This window comes from Grus americana, chromosome 3 (genome assembly GCF_028858705.1).
Source record: "Grus americana isolate bGruAme1 chromosome 3, bGruAme1.mat, whole genome shotgun sequence".
Lineage (NCBI taxonomy): Eukaryota > Metazoa > Chordata > Aves > Gruiformes > Gruidae > Grus > Grus americana.
The window spans coordinates 59,883,344-59,898,319 of record NC_072854.1 but is presented as its reverse complement, the minus strand read 5'-3'; the positions used below and the strand labels follow the sequence as shown (position 1 = coordinate 59,898,319).

General features: G+C 40.0%; 1 protein-coding gene across 11 annotated transcripts in view; it reads left to right on the top strand.

Moving 5' to 3' along the window:
• PTPRK (protein tyrosine phosphatase receptor type K) overlaps positions 1–14,976 on the top strand; it is a 416,921-nt gene that overhangs the window by 188,299 nt on the left and 213,646 nt on the right. For all 11 annotated transcript variants that reach the window (XM_054820467.1, XM_054820471.1, XM_054820468.1 and 8 more), the window contains exons 4-5: positions 1,753–1,834; positions 3,745–3,860. In XM_054820467.1, the coding sequence (XP_054676442.1) occupies positions 1,753–1,834; positions 3,745–3,860 (198 nt within the window). The remainder of the gene's footprint in view (positions 1–1,752; positions 1,835–3,744; positions 3,861–14,976) is intronic.

Genomic DNA, 14,976 nt, shown 5'->3' with positions numbered 1-14,976 from the left:
AAGCTGTTGTTAGCCAAGGCAGGGGGAGGAGGCAGAGAATGAAGTGGTTTCTGCAACTTAATTGCGTTACGGTGCAAATAAAAGAAAACAAAAAAAAAAGCGGAGAGAAGTGCATCCAGAACCTCAGCAAGAACTTCTGGAGCAGTTGGAAGAAGGATTGTAGCCTGGTGCTGTCCAAGTATACGTGTCCCATGGTCTTTCTGCACTTGCAGCACAAGTTGGGGGACCCAGTGAACCACATCATGAACATGCCCATAACCACATTTCCTTGGAAATTTTCCTTAATTATATGCCTGAGCGGTTGTAGGATTAGTTCTGAGGATAAACAGGCCACCTGGGGTCCCTGTCCCCTTTGGTGGGAAAATAAATTGCACTTCATGTCTGGGTGGGATGCGAGGGTGAGGAAGTGTAGCGAGTGGAGCGTAAGCACACAGAAACGTTCCGGATGCAGTGTTCAGAGCCAAGTTGCATAAGTGCCGGGTATCTTGCCAAAGAGGGTAGTTTTTGTGAACGAGAGGTCCAAAAGGAGCTCCAAAGGGAGCTGCTTGCACCCAGGACTCCCTTGAGACTGAGGAGAGCACAGTGGGTGATACTTCCTAGCAAGGTGTCGTGCGGATCCACTGGTAAGGAACCTGAGAACGATGCTTGATGGTGATAGCATTCTCCTGCTCACCTGCAGGCTGGTACGTTGGGCTGTTAATCCATTGTGTTTGCTGCTCCCTTACGTTGTCCCCGAGAATGAGATGTAAACTACTTGGAAAGATTACCTATAGAGCAGCTGACTTGATGTAGGGCTGCCTTGCACAGGAGGCCCCAACAGATACTTATTTTGGGCAATCACGACTGCAAATTTATATCATATCACTTGAATCAATCTTTACTGGTGTGCATTCCTCTTTCATAACTTCCTTTTATTTTAGATGGTCATGCTTCATCCTTTATTTTTTCCTTCTAATTATTTTCCTTTTACTTTCACCGTATTCTACTTTTTTCTTTTTTTACCTCCATACATAGAAGCGTGAATCTTGACAATCAATTTGTTCTGGTCAGCTGGCGTTGTTTTGCTACGTTGGTAGCAAAAGATGGCTCTGTGCTCTGGAACAGTCCAAGAGCAATTCTTTGTTGTTACTGCCCATTTGGGGTGGGGCAAGAAGTTGGATGTGAAGACAATCTCTTCTTTTCCTTCACGTGCAGCATCTTCCCCATCGCCTTGCAAGAATGAAGAATGCAGTTAAGGACTACTGCGTAAATCTCGTGCTACAGCTGTTCTTTTCATTGCCACTGGGGAGTGCTGCACTATTTCTCTGCTGCTGCATGTTTTCCTGCGCAATTATGCTGCAGAAGGTTACAGGAGACTGTTCACTACACTGTGACCCCCAACAAGAATATAAATTTTGTTAAAATTGGTTGATCAGTTGTGTGCTGTGATGTCGAACCTGTCTGAAAGTAATGGTGTTTTTTTCAGAATTGAATCATGTTTCTACATTTAGCAGAGTGAAAGCAGTATGCCGTTAATTGAGGTAATAAACATGCTTTTCTGGTGTGCCATAAACAGCAAATCCAAAGCGAGTCATGTATATGAGTGGTATGGAACTGCAAATACATTGAGTAATAAATATTCCATTCAGTCGTCAAACCTTGTAGGAACTTCAACTAAATGAAAAAGGCAATGTGTCTTATATCTACACGCTTGCCACTGTGGGAATTCTGTAGAAATGAGTGTTGTAAACATTTTTTCTTTCATTTTGACAGGTAATATTTGAAGCTGAAGTCTCAGATGGGAGAAATGGCTACATTGCCATTGATGACATCCAGGTTCTGAGTTACCCTTGTGGTAAGTAATGATTAAGAACTGCATTTTTCTCTGTCTTTTCAGGACATATTTGATATTGCTGTAGACTGCTGAGTTTTCATCACTTGATCACTGATGTTCTTTGTTCTTTCAATAGTATTTTTGTTGCAGCTTCCAGGGGAAAATGTAGTGTTGCAATAGTGATTTACCAGGGTAAAATCTCTGTCTGCCAGAAGTAAAGAATACAGGAATACAAAAGTAGAAATTCTTCAGTGTCTTTTTAGTCATACCATAGCTGGTGTGCATAATCAAAACAGGTTTTAATGTCAATGTGTGTACTCACTGATTAAAGAAACTGAATTGGCAGATGCATGTAGGAGTTTTATCGTATTTCATGCCCTTGTTCTTTTTCTTTTTTTTTTTCCCCTCCTTTTTTTCCCAAATGGGCACAACAGTAAAAAAAAAAAAAAAAAGGCTTCTGGCTATGGAACTACTGAAGGATTGAGTTTTGTTGTTTTGTTTTTGTGAACAGACTTCAGGCATTTGTGTTTGCCTTTCCCTGCTTAATCCTGGGGAAGAATTACACACATGCAAACACAAGTTGCGATAATGAGAATATTCTGCAAATAAAAACTTGTGAGGAAGAAATTATTACATGCATTTCTGTCACCTTGTTATCACATTTTTTTGGTAATTTGGTTTTGTTCCACTCTTCTGATCTTCCCCCAGACATCCCCTTTCTAAAATATGATTACATTGTAATGTACCTCATGGCTGATAATTTAATTGCTTTCTGAAATGATCAAGATATAACAACCTCCTCCCGCAAATCTGCAAAACGATGCCAAATAATAAAGATGCAACGGCAACCTCACATTTTGTTTTCTTCTACCTCAAACCTGTTAAGACCCTAGCTCTCGGGGGCTACCAAGCTCACAAGGTATTTGAGTGAGTTACCTCTTTGTATTTCAGCCAGCCCAGCTGTCTGATGTCTGTACTCAGCAAAGCTCTGCTGGGATTCAGTATCTCAGTATCTGGCTTTCATTTTTTTTCTTCTGTTTTTTTTTTTTGTCATTGGTTGGGGTTTTTGGGGGGGTTTTTTGTTTGTTTGTGGGGTTTGTTTTGTTTGGGTTTTTTTGTGTTCAGTGCCAAAGCAAAAGGCACTTGGGTGCAGCCACGACAGCAGATTATCAGCGTGATACAGTATTCAGATAAACTCTTTTTCATTACTGATATTTAAACCCTATTTGTTCCAATTTGCTGTTTTTTCCTGTGTGTTGTTTTTTTTCAGTAAGCACAAAGCAAAAACAATTCGGCTACTGTTTTCGTCAGTAGCTCTTGAGAAAGGGATGAGCGAGAGCTGTGTAACGTACCCATTCCTCAAAAGTGTCTGTCAGCTTTCTTACGTCTAATAAATCCTTCAGGTGGTTGTGCCACTGAGCTTTCCTAGGGGCTTTGTCAGAAATAGATTTGTCAGCTCCTGAAATACTATATTCAATGACACAGATGATTTCATTTAGTAAAACAACAGAGGACTGAGTTACATGGGAAATAATCTGAGTAGTGTATGTCTGTTTGCCTGAGCAGTATCCTGCTAATTGGGTTTTTCTCAGTGTGATGGGTTTCATACAATCGAATGTCTTTGGGATAATCTTTGTAAAGTGCTGCTGACATTTTAGCATTTGATCTCCTTCTCTTGGCTTTGATTTTTTAAAAGACTTTATTATAACTCATGTATAACATAAAGTTAGCAGAATCACCGGGGGAGAAGGGAAAGGACTGAAAGCACTCTTTCTTCTTGAACAGAGATGAAACAAATAATTTTCTCTCTTCTGTTTCTGTTTTTTTAGCCAAAGGTTGTTATAATATGCATCTTCAGGGAGACAGTAACGTTGCTAGCACCTTTTTTAGCAATAAATATTATTTGTAATTTTTGTTTTCCCCCTCTGCAGATAAATCTCCGCATTTCTTGAGGCTGGGGGATGTAGAGGTCAATGCAGGGCAGAATGCTACATTTCAGTGCATTGCTACGGGGAGAGATGCAGTGAATAACAAGTTATGGCTCCAGGTAAGGCCAACTCATGCAAGTCTGTTTGGCTAGAGGACAAGCTGCTTTTCTGGAGGTGAAATACTTAAATTCCTAAGCCTTTTTTTTTTTTCCCCTTCTGCATGTATAATATTTAGTTTACATACAATTTTATCTCTGTCAAATGGAGAAACTTGTAATCAGTTTTGTAATGTTAAAAAGCTGGGATTAAAATTTAGAACAACTGAGGTGGACAGTGGAGGAGGGTTGGCCTTTAAGGCATTGTGGGCCTTCTCTCCTTGTAAATCAGCTCCTCTGTATCAGAATTTATTATCGTTAAATACAAATAATTGGCATTTAAGGTCTAGTAAAACAGAGATGTAACACAGCTGTCATAAATTTTGAGGATTATTTTATCCTATAAATTACAACTAGTTCTTTGTCCAAGCAGGTGGCAGGAGGGATGTGGCTGTACTTCTGTGTGCATATCAGTTTTACTCAGTAGCATATTTAATGGGACAACGTAAAAGGAATGTTGTGGTGCTTAGGGACATGGTTTAGAGGTGGGCTTGGCAGCACTAGGTTAACGGTTTGAATTGATGATCCAAACTAAACGATTCTATGATTATGTGTCCTTTTTTGCTGTCTCCGTAATAGGAGGGACTTCAACTTTTATCAGTGTGTAATTGTGAATAGTATGTATGTTAGAATCTAAGAGATGACTAAAACTAGAAAATAACCCTTCTCACTAAAAAACAAGAAAAAAGAAGAAAAAACTACCACCATCCCCCTGAAACAACTGCTTTGCTTTCTGGTGTGGGCATGGGATAATTTACAGGTAACACCCCTGGTAAAGTAGAAGGATGGCAAAGTTTCACAGTTGCTCCATAAAAAAAATAAATTTTGCCACTATAATAAGGATTAAAAAATCACTTTAGTTATGTGTGTACCTTTTTGTGTATGCTTTAGTTTATACATAAACCTTAAGTACCCACACTCTTTTAGAATGGTTTCTAAACACGCCCTTTAAAACTTTATTTTTTAAATGTGTATTTTTGAACTATAAAGTATATACTTTTTTGGGAAACATTGTACTTTGAAATGAACTATAATCAGAACTTTAAAATATCTATTTTTTGGCAAGCCTTGTAGTTTGAAGTGAACTATAATCAGTTACTTCAATCTGTTTGATTTTCCTTTTAATAGAGAGCAGAGCTGACAAACCTTGAGTAACGATTACATATGGGCATGTGATAAACTTAAAATTTTAAAGAGATTTTTTTAATAGATAGTATGAGATTAGAAGAAATCCAATATGCAAAATATATTCCTGGACAAATAAGCCGCAACATTAAAAAAGGAACACAAATTTAACAGTAACTGCATTGCATTTAGTGAAAAGGTGTCATAGCAGTAGAAGTGGTTTGTACTCCATGTCTTTGAGTAATAACTTGTTTAAATTGAGCAAACATATAATGCATTCATTGAGGAAGATGAGTTTGATTTCAGAGACTTGCCAAATAGAGCACACAAAGCACACAAAATGAAATTAAGCTGTGTTTTGCTGTATCAAAGGCAGGACTGTAGGAACAGGAGTATACCAGCAAACCCATGGAGGACCACCTTCAGTTGATCACGGGTCAGAAAGGCCCGATGGAGACAGCCAGCTGGAAATCTTCTGTTGCTCACTCCTCAGAGTCAGATAACTCTGACAGATTATCCTTTCTAACTTTCACTCCCCTGAGAAGCCCAGTTAGCAGCCAGAACGACTCAGAAAACATATGTTTTGTCCCTCCATATACTTCATGGGTGGTTTGGGGGTGGGTTTTTTTTTTGGTGTGTGTGGATCACAGATGTGGTAATTTCTCACAGCGTGAAAGATAAGGTACCTTTGAGGTTATAACTCTGCTTGCTTGTGCTTATGAATGCCTTGATATTCCTGAAGATACCTTGCTACTAAAATTATATACTTGAACTTCTGTTCCCCTTCTTGTTTTCCCTTAAACAGTGCCAAATTTTCACTGATTTAAAGGTGACCCATTTTTTTCTTCCTCCCTCATCATTCCACTCCTCCATCCTACTTGCCCAACATAAACCTGAATCAGCAGCTTCACGTCTCTGAATTTTCTTCCTTAGATAACACAGCAAGTTACTGCTGTTGTGTACAGCTAACGGTGAATTTACTCCTTTTCCTTAAAACCCGGGGTGGATATGTATGGGCCTCGGAAGGCTCTGGAGTGTGACTTGGAAAGAGTTCACTTTAACCTTTGACCAAACCAGAGATTCATAAAGCCTGAATACCCAGAAAGGAAGAACCAGCAGATCAAATCAAATGCCTAAGTAATTGTTTTTGAGAGCCCTGAGCTGAAACATTCCAGGAATGTATTTTTCTCATAACCAGAAAGGCCACTGGGAAAAAAAAAAGTGCAAAAATGAAAAATGAAGGGGGGGTGGGAAGAAGACACTTTCCAAGTACACTGTGTTAGAGAAAATAGCTTTTGGTTATGTCCTTATTGAAAGAGAAAAGATATCTCCTTGGAAAAAAAAAAAAAAAGAAGAAAGAAAAAGCAGCAAACAATTTGCTGTTAAAACACTTTCTTTGATAAGGACAGATCCGAGGTGCAATCTGGGACACGAGGCCTTTTTGTATCTGAAATGATCTAAGATCTCATTTGCTTGCACTGAGGTAGTAGAGATGTGCAGGCACAGATTTCATTACAGACGCTACCAGTGCTCTTTGGCTCTCCCAGCCCTCTGTTTCGGAGAAGGGCTAAAGTAAATTCAGCAGCAGGAGGAAAAAAAAACCAACCCTCTGTGTTCAGAGTTGTGCAGTCCCACAGCTGCTTCAGCTAGGCACGGTCTGAGCTGCCACAATCGCAGCTTCGCCTTCCTCCTCCCTCTGTGCACTGACGCTGGAGCTTTTGCAGCTTGTCAGTAAGTCAGTTCAGGAAAGTGATCTGGCTGAAAATGATTTTGGCCCAAACTGGATTTTTGTTGTGGTTTGGGATGGGAAGGATTGTTTGTTTTGTTTTGTTTTGTTGGGTTTTTAAAATTATTTTTTCTTTTTTAGCTTCATTCATGTCTGAATTACCTATATAAATAGTGCCAGCAGGTAGAAAAAGATGGGGGTGTTTGCTTAGAAGCAAGGAAGAGGGAAAGATTATAACCTGAAATGAAGTAAAAGTGGAACTTGGTAACATGTCTCATTGTAGTCTGTTATGTAAACTTTTTTTTAGTTATTGGGGAAAAATCTGTGATCATATACTAGATGATCTGTGTGCATGTACGTTTCCATGCTTGTTTTTCCCAGTTTATATACAATTAAGTGCACATACCTTTGTGTGTCTGAAAATAAAAATGGATAAAAGTAGGCACAATATTTCAGTACACTGTTTCCTGTGTGTTTACTGCTGTAATGACAGTCTTTCCATCAACTCCATTTTCGATAAACGTACGTCTGTAAACATTTGAGACAAATAGGAATTAACATTGAACTGAACTGCTCCTGAATTTCATGGCTGTAGGTTCTGCTTTTGTTTCGTTTTAGATTGCATCTGGTCTTCTGTCCCCTTTCATACCTCTTCCCACCCACTCCTGCATTTTGGACAGTCAGAGCTCTGGCACTGAAAGATTAGCAGCAAAGATAACAGAAGTCTTTAAAAGTTGCAGCTGTATTAATATGAAACAAATGTTTGCACAGATAAAGAGATTTAACTGGTTGAACAAGATGATCTGAAATGCACCTTTTGTAACAGTGTGAATAGTAGGTGTGGGAGCAGGACAGAAATGTAGCGCTCAAATTTTTTTGTTCTTCACCTTTTCAACCTCATCTACTACCGAATCTATTCCAGTTGTTAGCTGAAGGTTTCTCTTTATGACCTACAATTATTAGGAAATTCTGGAAGAGTTTCAAAGTCTTTACTTTTTCTTTAAAGCGAGCATTGATGTTGTTTCTGACATATGTTCAGTCTTGGTGTGTAATATCTTTTTGGCTGTAATCCCCTTCTGAATGTAATGCTGTGGGCTTTTTTCTCAGTATTTTCCCCCCTCCTCTTAAAATTTCCACTGTAATATGTCACACACCAACAGCTGTAGTTTGGTGCTACTGTACACTCTGAAGCAGTTGGGGTGTGTGATAAGAGTCCCCAAACCCGAGGTGGTAACCTAGCTTTTCCACCTGTTATGCTTTGGTGTGCTCTGTCTTACAAGCTTCAGGAGTTAGCAGAAGTTCTAGCTGAAAAATCCTTTCCTGTAGGAGGTGAACATACATGTGTGTGCAATCTTTAAAGATTGAATATAGCACATATATAGACAGCATATATAGACTGATCAGTTGTTGCCCACTTTTGCTGGTTTTCTTTTTTCTAAAGCCTTTGAATTGTCTTTCTTTGAAAAGACACTGAAAGAATCAGGATTCTTTATTTATTAATGCTTGGTGCACCTTGCTGCTTTGTTCACATTGATGTGCTGAAGTAGTATATATACGGCCACCTTTTTATTCTGCTAACCCCCCCCACCCCGAAATGCCATACATTCCAGTGGAATTAATGTCAATAAATAACCTCGCAAACAACAGTCACTTCTGCACGCTAATCCTGAGCTTGGGATGGGTACACAGGGCATGCTAAACATGAAGATGCGTGGGTGGGGTGTGATGGGGAGGCTGTTTTCCCATTTGATTTGGAGATCTGTGTGGAGAAAGCTTCCAAGGTTTTAAGCTTTGTTTCTTTACTAAGATAAGTGGAGAAATCAAATTGTCTGAATAGAATAAATAACATTTGGGTACACAAAGACTCCGGAAAGCGGTGTACGTATTGTCCAGCATTTGTTCTGTGGATCTAATTGGGATATCAGAGCAATAGGGGTTTTTGCATAATCGGGCTGTGTTTAACAGCTTCCTGAGCTGGGAACAATTGTGGCTCCCAGAAGCCCAATACGATTTTCAGTGTCTTATCGATGTCCGGTTTAACTGGACACTTGCACAGCGCAGAGAATAGAGCTTTTTGCTAGAACATCTGTTTAACCATATGTCTTGGCACCTGGTTCAGATGGCGATAACTGCGGCACTAATGAGTCCATCCATCATTGCTGAACTTTGCATTAACATAGCATTGGATTAGGGAAAGCGGCTTGTTCTGGCTTTGCAGTCGGATGTGTTTTGCCACGCTCTGCGGTTGATACCATTTGCTTTGGCGAATCTGAAATTCAAAGGGGTAGCGCACGCATTTAAAAGTTTAATACGTGCCTGGTAATCCTGTGCAGATTGCCGTCGGAGCGGTGGCGAGCGGGCCAATCTGTCAGCAATAGCTGTGGGTGCTGGCTAAGCGCCGCTCCACTTGGGCTGCCAAGGCTGGCAAGGCAGCCCCGCTCTCGCCCGTGGAGAGGCTCGTCAGCGTTAATGTGGTCTGATGCGGCCCCTCTCTCCGCCAGAGGAAAACGTCGTTCCTTGTGGAATAACAGATAATTAAAGCAATTGCCTGAGAGTAATAATTGAAAAAGTGAAATTAAACAGCATTATGGAAAATAAAATGCAAATTGCTGTAAAAACAATGGAGTCAGGCTGACCTCCCAGCGGTACCAACCGTTACCGGAGGATGAACGAGCATCTGCACGGTTGTCTGTTCGGGCTCAAACAACTGGCCATGTCCTGCTTCCTTACTGGAGGAAACTGCCATAACCCTTAACGATCTGTTCACCAGCATTTTGGGTTTTGGTGCTGGTTGCCACAGAAAGTGATTTGATATTTAGTGTTTGTTTTTCTTGCTAGGTGCCGTGTATGTGTGCTCTTTAACAGGTCTTTGGACTGGGCACATGCAGATGGTATCCTCTGGTGATGCGTTTGGGCAGATCGTTGTGCTGGACCAATATAGCATTTCAGGAATTTAGACTGGGGAGCGTATATGAGAACCTGTGCCTCTGTTAGAGGGTCGAGGGAATCAGCATCGACTGTTTTGTTTTGCTTTTTGGAAGGACAGTATTTCTTCTCAGAGGAAAGAAGTTGTGCCACACAAATCCTTCCTTCCCGCTGTACCCAGAAGGCGAAGGCGTGGATCAGTATTCAGCAGGAGGGTTTGAGTGCGCGCCGTGGCCTTTGGGGTAAACCATGTAGCTGCACTGAAGTGCTGGGGGGCTCGCACGTGGTCTCAGAAAAAACGTGTTTATAATAGGAGAGTCACGTCCAATTTAACTTTGGTTTACGTAGTTTGCATGTTTTTTCTACTTTGAATTTTTCATAATTTCCTAATGTAACTTTTGAGATCCCATTGCATTTTGATACAGTTAATTAACTGGCTAAGATACCGTTTCTTCAGTTTGATGATAAAACAATTGCTGTTACAGTGCACCTGCCTATTCACGATTTTCATTACATTTGAGGAATGTTTTTTGTTGCTTTGCCCAAATTTTATGACCCCTGAAAGTTAAGGGGGCTGAGTACACTCTGAATGTTAGAGAAACTTTGTTATTTTGCTTTTTCTTTTGTGGGGCCTAGAGAAAATTCAGAGAAGGTGCCTTGTTAGCACCCACGGGGTTTCAGCGGTGGAGCTGTGATGGAGATTTTTTTAGTCCCTTTTTGGTTTTAGTCGTCTGTCAAGTTTGATGCTTTTCGGTGTGGAACCGAAATAAGGCGGTGAGGCCTGCTTGCCCTGAGGAGGAGTCAAAGCCATGGCGTTGTGTGGGAGGAGAGAGGACCAATCGCTTTGGATTTGCTCTTCTCCCCAGGTGGCAGGAGTGGTGGGTGAACATCTGAGGAGCCCCTGGGGACACAGCAGACTTTTTGGATCATCAGCACCATCTGCCCCAAATGAGTACTAATTTGTACAGCAAATTAGGCTGTTTATACAAAACCTTCTTTCCTCAGCCGGTAAAATGTCGCTCAAGTCTACATCACCTTACCTTTATCTTGATTACTGGCAATGGCCAAGCAGCGTTATAAGTTCTGTTTCTGTTGCGCTTGAGGCTTGCACAAAAACTTCACTTCCCTCGTTTGTCTCATCATTGGTTACTCTGACTTATAGAAAAGATGTTTTTGAAAGTGAACAACAGAATAGGGAAGCATAGAGGGACAGAGCTCCTCTTTTGCAATGACTTGTCTATTTTACCTGCACTTTCACCTCATCACATTTATGTTCTGTGATAGACGTTCTGGTTTTCCAAAGATGTATGAAAAGCTGCCTTGAAGTGATATGTCAAGCTCCTTGTAAATGACTTGACTTGTAGTTTATTCTGTATCACACACTGCTGACTCTGACACGGTTATAAAGAATACTCACCAATGAAAAATACAGTATTCATAACTTCATATTTGAGATTCTCCTTCTAACTTGTTTGTTTGACGAAGGTTTTTTCCCCCTTATCTTTTCACTCTGTATTCACTTTTGATGCTATCTGTGTCATTTAACTCTGAATGAACCATTCTTCCTCTCTCCCACCTCAATTTGTCAGCTTCTTGGATAAATATGCCAGTTCTCTCTAGATGCCTGGTCATCTTCAGTTTCAACAGCATAGAATACTGTAATCCTCCTGGTTTTAATTTAATTCTGCCCCAGTTAACTAAGTCCTCCAGCCTGTGTAGCTACCGGTCAGTTAGCTTACATGGCAGCCTTTGGGGTTATCCTCCCTGTAGGTCTTCCCTAGGGATGCTGCCGCTCCTGCAGCGGCTGGAGCATCCCGTGGCGGTGTGGGGGGCAGCTCACTGACCACCCCTGAAATTAAGATGATGTTTATAAAAACATATATTGTTATAAATTCCTTGACCGTTTAATCATGTGAGTCTTGCCTGTTAACGCCTGCATTCAGGTTGTCTCCTCCTCAGTGGTGTGATGTGTGGTGGGTAGCGTTATACCCCAGGCCCTGCTTTCCTCAAATAGCTGCAGGACTTAATGAATTTACAGAAGAATAAGAGCAGCTGGTATACTTGGCTGCTTTTGGAAAGGGGTAAAATCATCTGCTGAGAAGTGTCTGAGGAACTGTCTTATGTGGTGTTGATCTTCAGTAGTGGGGTTTGGGTTTTGTTTGGTTGTCTTTTTTTTTTTTTTTTTTTTTTTTTGCAACTGTTTTCCTTCATTGTCTTCTCCTAACTAATCAGATTTGTTGTTTCAAGCTGCAGGATGAAGACTGTAGTTCAGCATGCACTGCTCAAGGTGATACAGATCTTTAATCATCATGTCCAGGATTTGTATTTCTGTGAATTACATTTTTTAAACTGAAAAAAAAAAAATCGGCAACACTGCATTCAAGAACTATAGCTTTCTGAAAAGCTTCTTTTATTTTTTTAAATATAGATTTTTATTTTTATTTTTTGTGGCATGTGTTAGATTAGGTTCAAAATGGCTTTAGTGGCTTTCAAATATCCAGAGAAAGGGAGTGTCGTTTTTATTCGTGTAGTGGAATGGCCAGGGACACTGTAGTATGAATTTTGCTATTTTGCCTCCGGTGGATTTTATTATAATAAAATAAATTAGGATTGCCACCTCTGAAGGGCCAGATGGCTCTCAATTAGATTATTTCATGAGAACCCTTGCTTTTCTCGATAGGAGGTTTAGTGTAGTGTGAGAAATTGAGCTACTTCAAAGTGGACAAGTTTGAGTAACAGCAGTGCATGTAACCAAGACGCTTAAAGTAATCATGGGCTTTTCTGTACTGCAGTGCAGTATGCAGGATAAAACTTGGCTTGTCACATTTATTCAATATCTTCAGTATATGTTTGCATGGGAAAAGCTGCGTTGCTGTTCCTGCTAAGAAATGAATGCGTAGTTTATCGGAAGGTAGGATCTTAGTCTGGTTTGCCATGGATGTAGGGAGACCAGCAAGTTAAAGCAGGTTGTATTAATTTCCTACTAAAAAAAAAAAAGTTTAACTCCATGCTTTCTCTTAAAAAAAATCACACAAAAGAAATTGCTACACCTTGTATACTAAGAAGAAGATATGACAATCTAGGCATATTATTTAAGCTATAGTTGCAGTTCTCATTCTGCTTGAAAAAAAATGATTTCTTAGGCTTAAATCATGCATTTGTAAATAAAATGGACTGGAAAAAATCCCCCTTGTTCAGTCATCTGCTCTTTTGTAGGTAGGGAAAAAAATTAAAATTTTACTTATCATTTCTTATGATAAATAGGTATCATGCTTTATTATGTTTCTAGTATGTTTAATAAGTTTTAAAGTCCCAAGAATATATATTGAGACATTTGTGTAAAAGAATAAAATGAGTAAGAATAAAAAAAAAAATTTGAGACATTTTTTTTCTCCGTTTGGAAATTGTGTTCAAATGCTGTAAAAGCATATGCTGTGTATGCTGAAAAGAGCCAGACAGCTACATGTAAGTAAAATTTAAAAAGTATAGTTATTTGTGTTGTTTATTCCCCTCATGTTGTTTTATTTTTTGAAAACATCTTTTGGTAGAGCTTGCGCTTTATTGCTGGCATTCAAACTATCCACATTCAACCCTTTTCCCTCTTGCAAAAAATGACGTTTCTCCCTTTACGCAATGAGTAAAACCACAAAAATTTTGGAGCACGTTATTTATAAATTCCCTTTTCCTCGGGGCAGCAGAGGTGTAATCCCCCGGGCTGCTGGGGCCATCCTTCCGGCCCTTCTGCTCTCCGGTGAAGTTTTGCTTGCACCTTCAGGGACAGAGCTGCTCAGACAAACTCTCAGCTTGCGCCTTCCTCCCCGCACAGATCCTGCCCTCTCCTCCACTCCCTGTGCTCCTGCGGTGAATCCGATCATGAGCTAATCTGTTTAGTGATGATAATATATGGGGGAGGGAGTATGTTTTCCAGGAAGGTTTGTTGGTTTTTTTCCCATTCCAGGTCAGTTTTCTGCAGGAGCACAGGAGTGAAGGGGAGGAGGGAGCGATTGGGGGCCAGCTGAAGTGGGTGCTGCTGCCCGAGTAACACATGTGTCACTGCAGCATCCGAAGTGTTGACATCTTCGGATCTCTGGAGGCATCCCGGCATCCAGCCGAGAGCCCGAGAAGGCAACCAGAGTTGACTGTAATTATTAGCAGAGGAGCAGACTTATTCTAAGGTGTTTACAGTAAGGAAGGGACAGGGATGTGTAAGGTTGAGCTGTCCAGGATGATAAAAATCAGTGGTACGGAAAAAAAAGAGTTCAGGAAAATTTAGAGGGAGCATTACCACAGAAAGTTATGGTATATTATTGCTGTTTGAACAAAAAAGCAACAAACCACCACTTTTCAGTCTGAAAAGTTGAGAGAGAAATACAGATTAGTTTTAAATTTGTATTAGAAAATTAGAAATGGGGTTTAGATGCTTCTGGTTCTATTCAGGTTCTGGAAGATCCACTAGAATTTCATTTCATGTTTATTGAATGCCTGATTTCTTTCCTGAGACAGAAAAGAGAAATTTTAGGCTAATTGTTAATTTGCCTATGATTGTTTTTTAAGCTGTGTAGACTTTACTGTTGACTTTGTTTAAAATACAGATGATCTCATTTCATTGCCTGAAAAATAATTAATAAAATCATGTTCCTATCAAATTAAAAATAACCTTGAAGTCATAGAGACTTATCTAAGGTCATAATTTTAAATGCCTGAGATGCCAGAATTGAGGAGGTTTTTCCACGTGCTTATATTTCTTTAAATCAAGTGTTGATAGAGCGTAGTTCTTTGTGAAGCCCAGAGTTACATTCACAAAAGGAGGAGAACTGCCTGGTGGTGACCTCTCCTAAATGAGCAATTCAGGGTTATCAAATCAGACAGCAAGGGACTGGAGGAACCAAGGATCGCACAGGGTATAGCCATTACCTATTAGTATAACTCCACATTAATTTTAAATTGAATTTTTAAAACCTAATTCAGCAGCATTTTCAAGCTCTGTTCAGTGTGAGCAGGACATAAATTGAAACAGTATGTACCAGGAACCCTCTAATAAGCAGAGAGCACGGCTGCCTTTCTTTCCTCTCCTTTAAAATCAGTAGTAATGCCCTGACATTAAAAAGAAGAATTTAATTAAGAGATCATGGCAGTGCATCTGAACTCTGACTGGCTAATAGCTTACCAGTGTAAGGGATACACGCCGAAATGAATGCAGGGTATTTTCTTTAACATTCATTTTTAAGTGAGAACTGTCTTCTGTTTGAACTTTTTATCATTTTAATGACGGAAAAATATTTTAATGGGTAAGCTGTACATGAA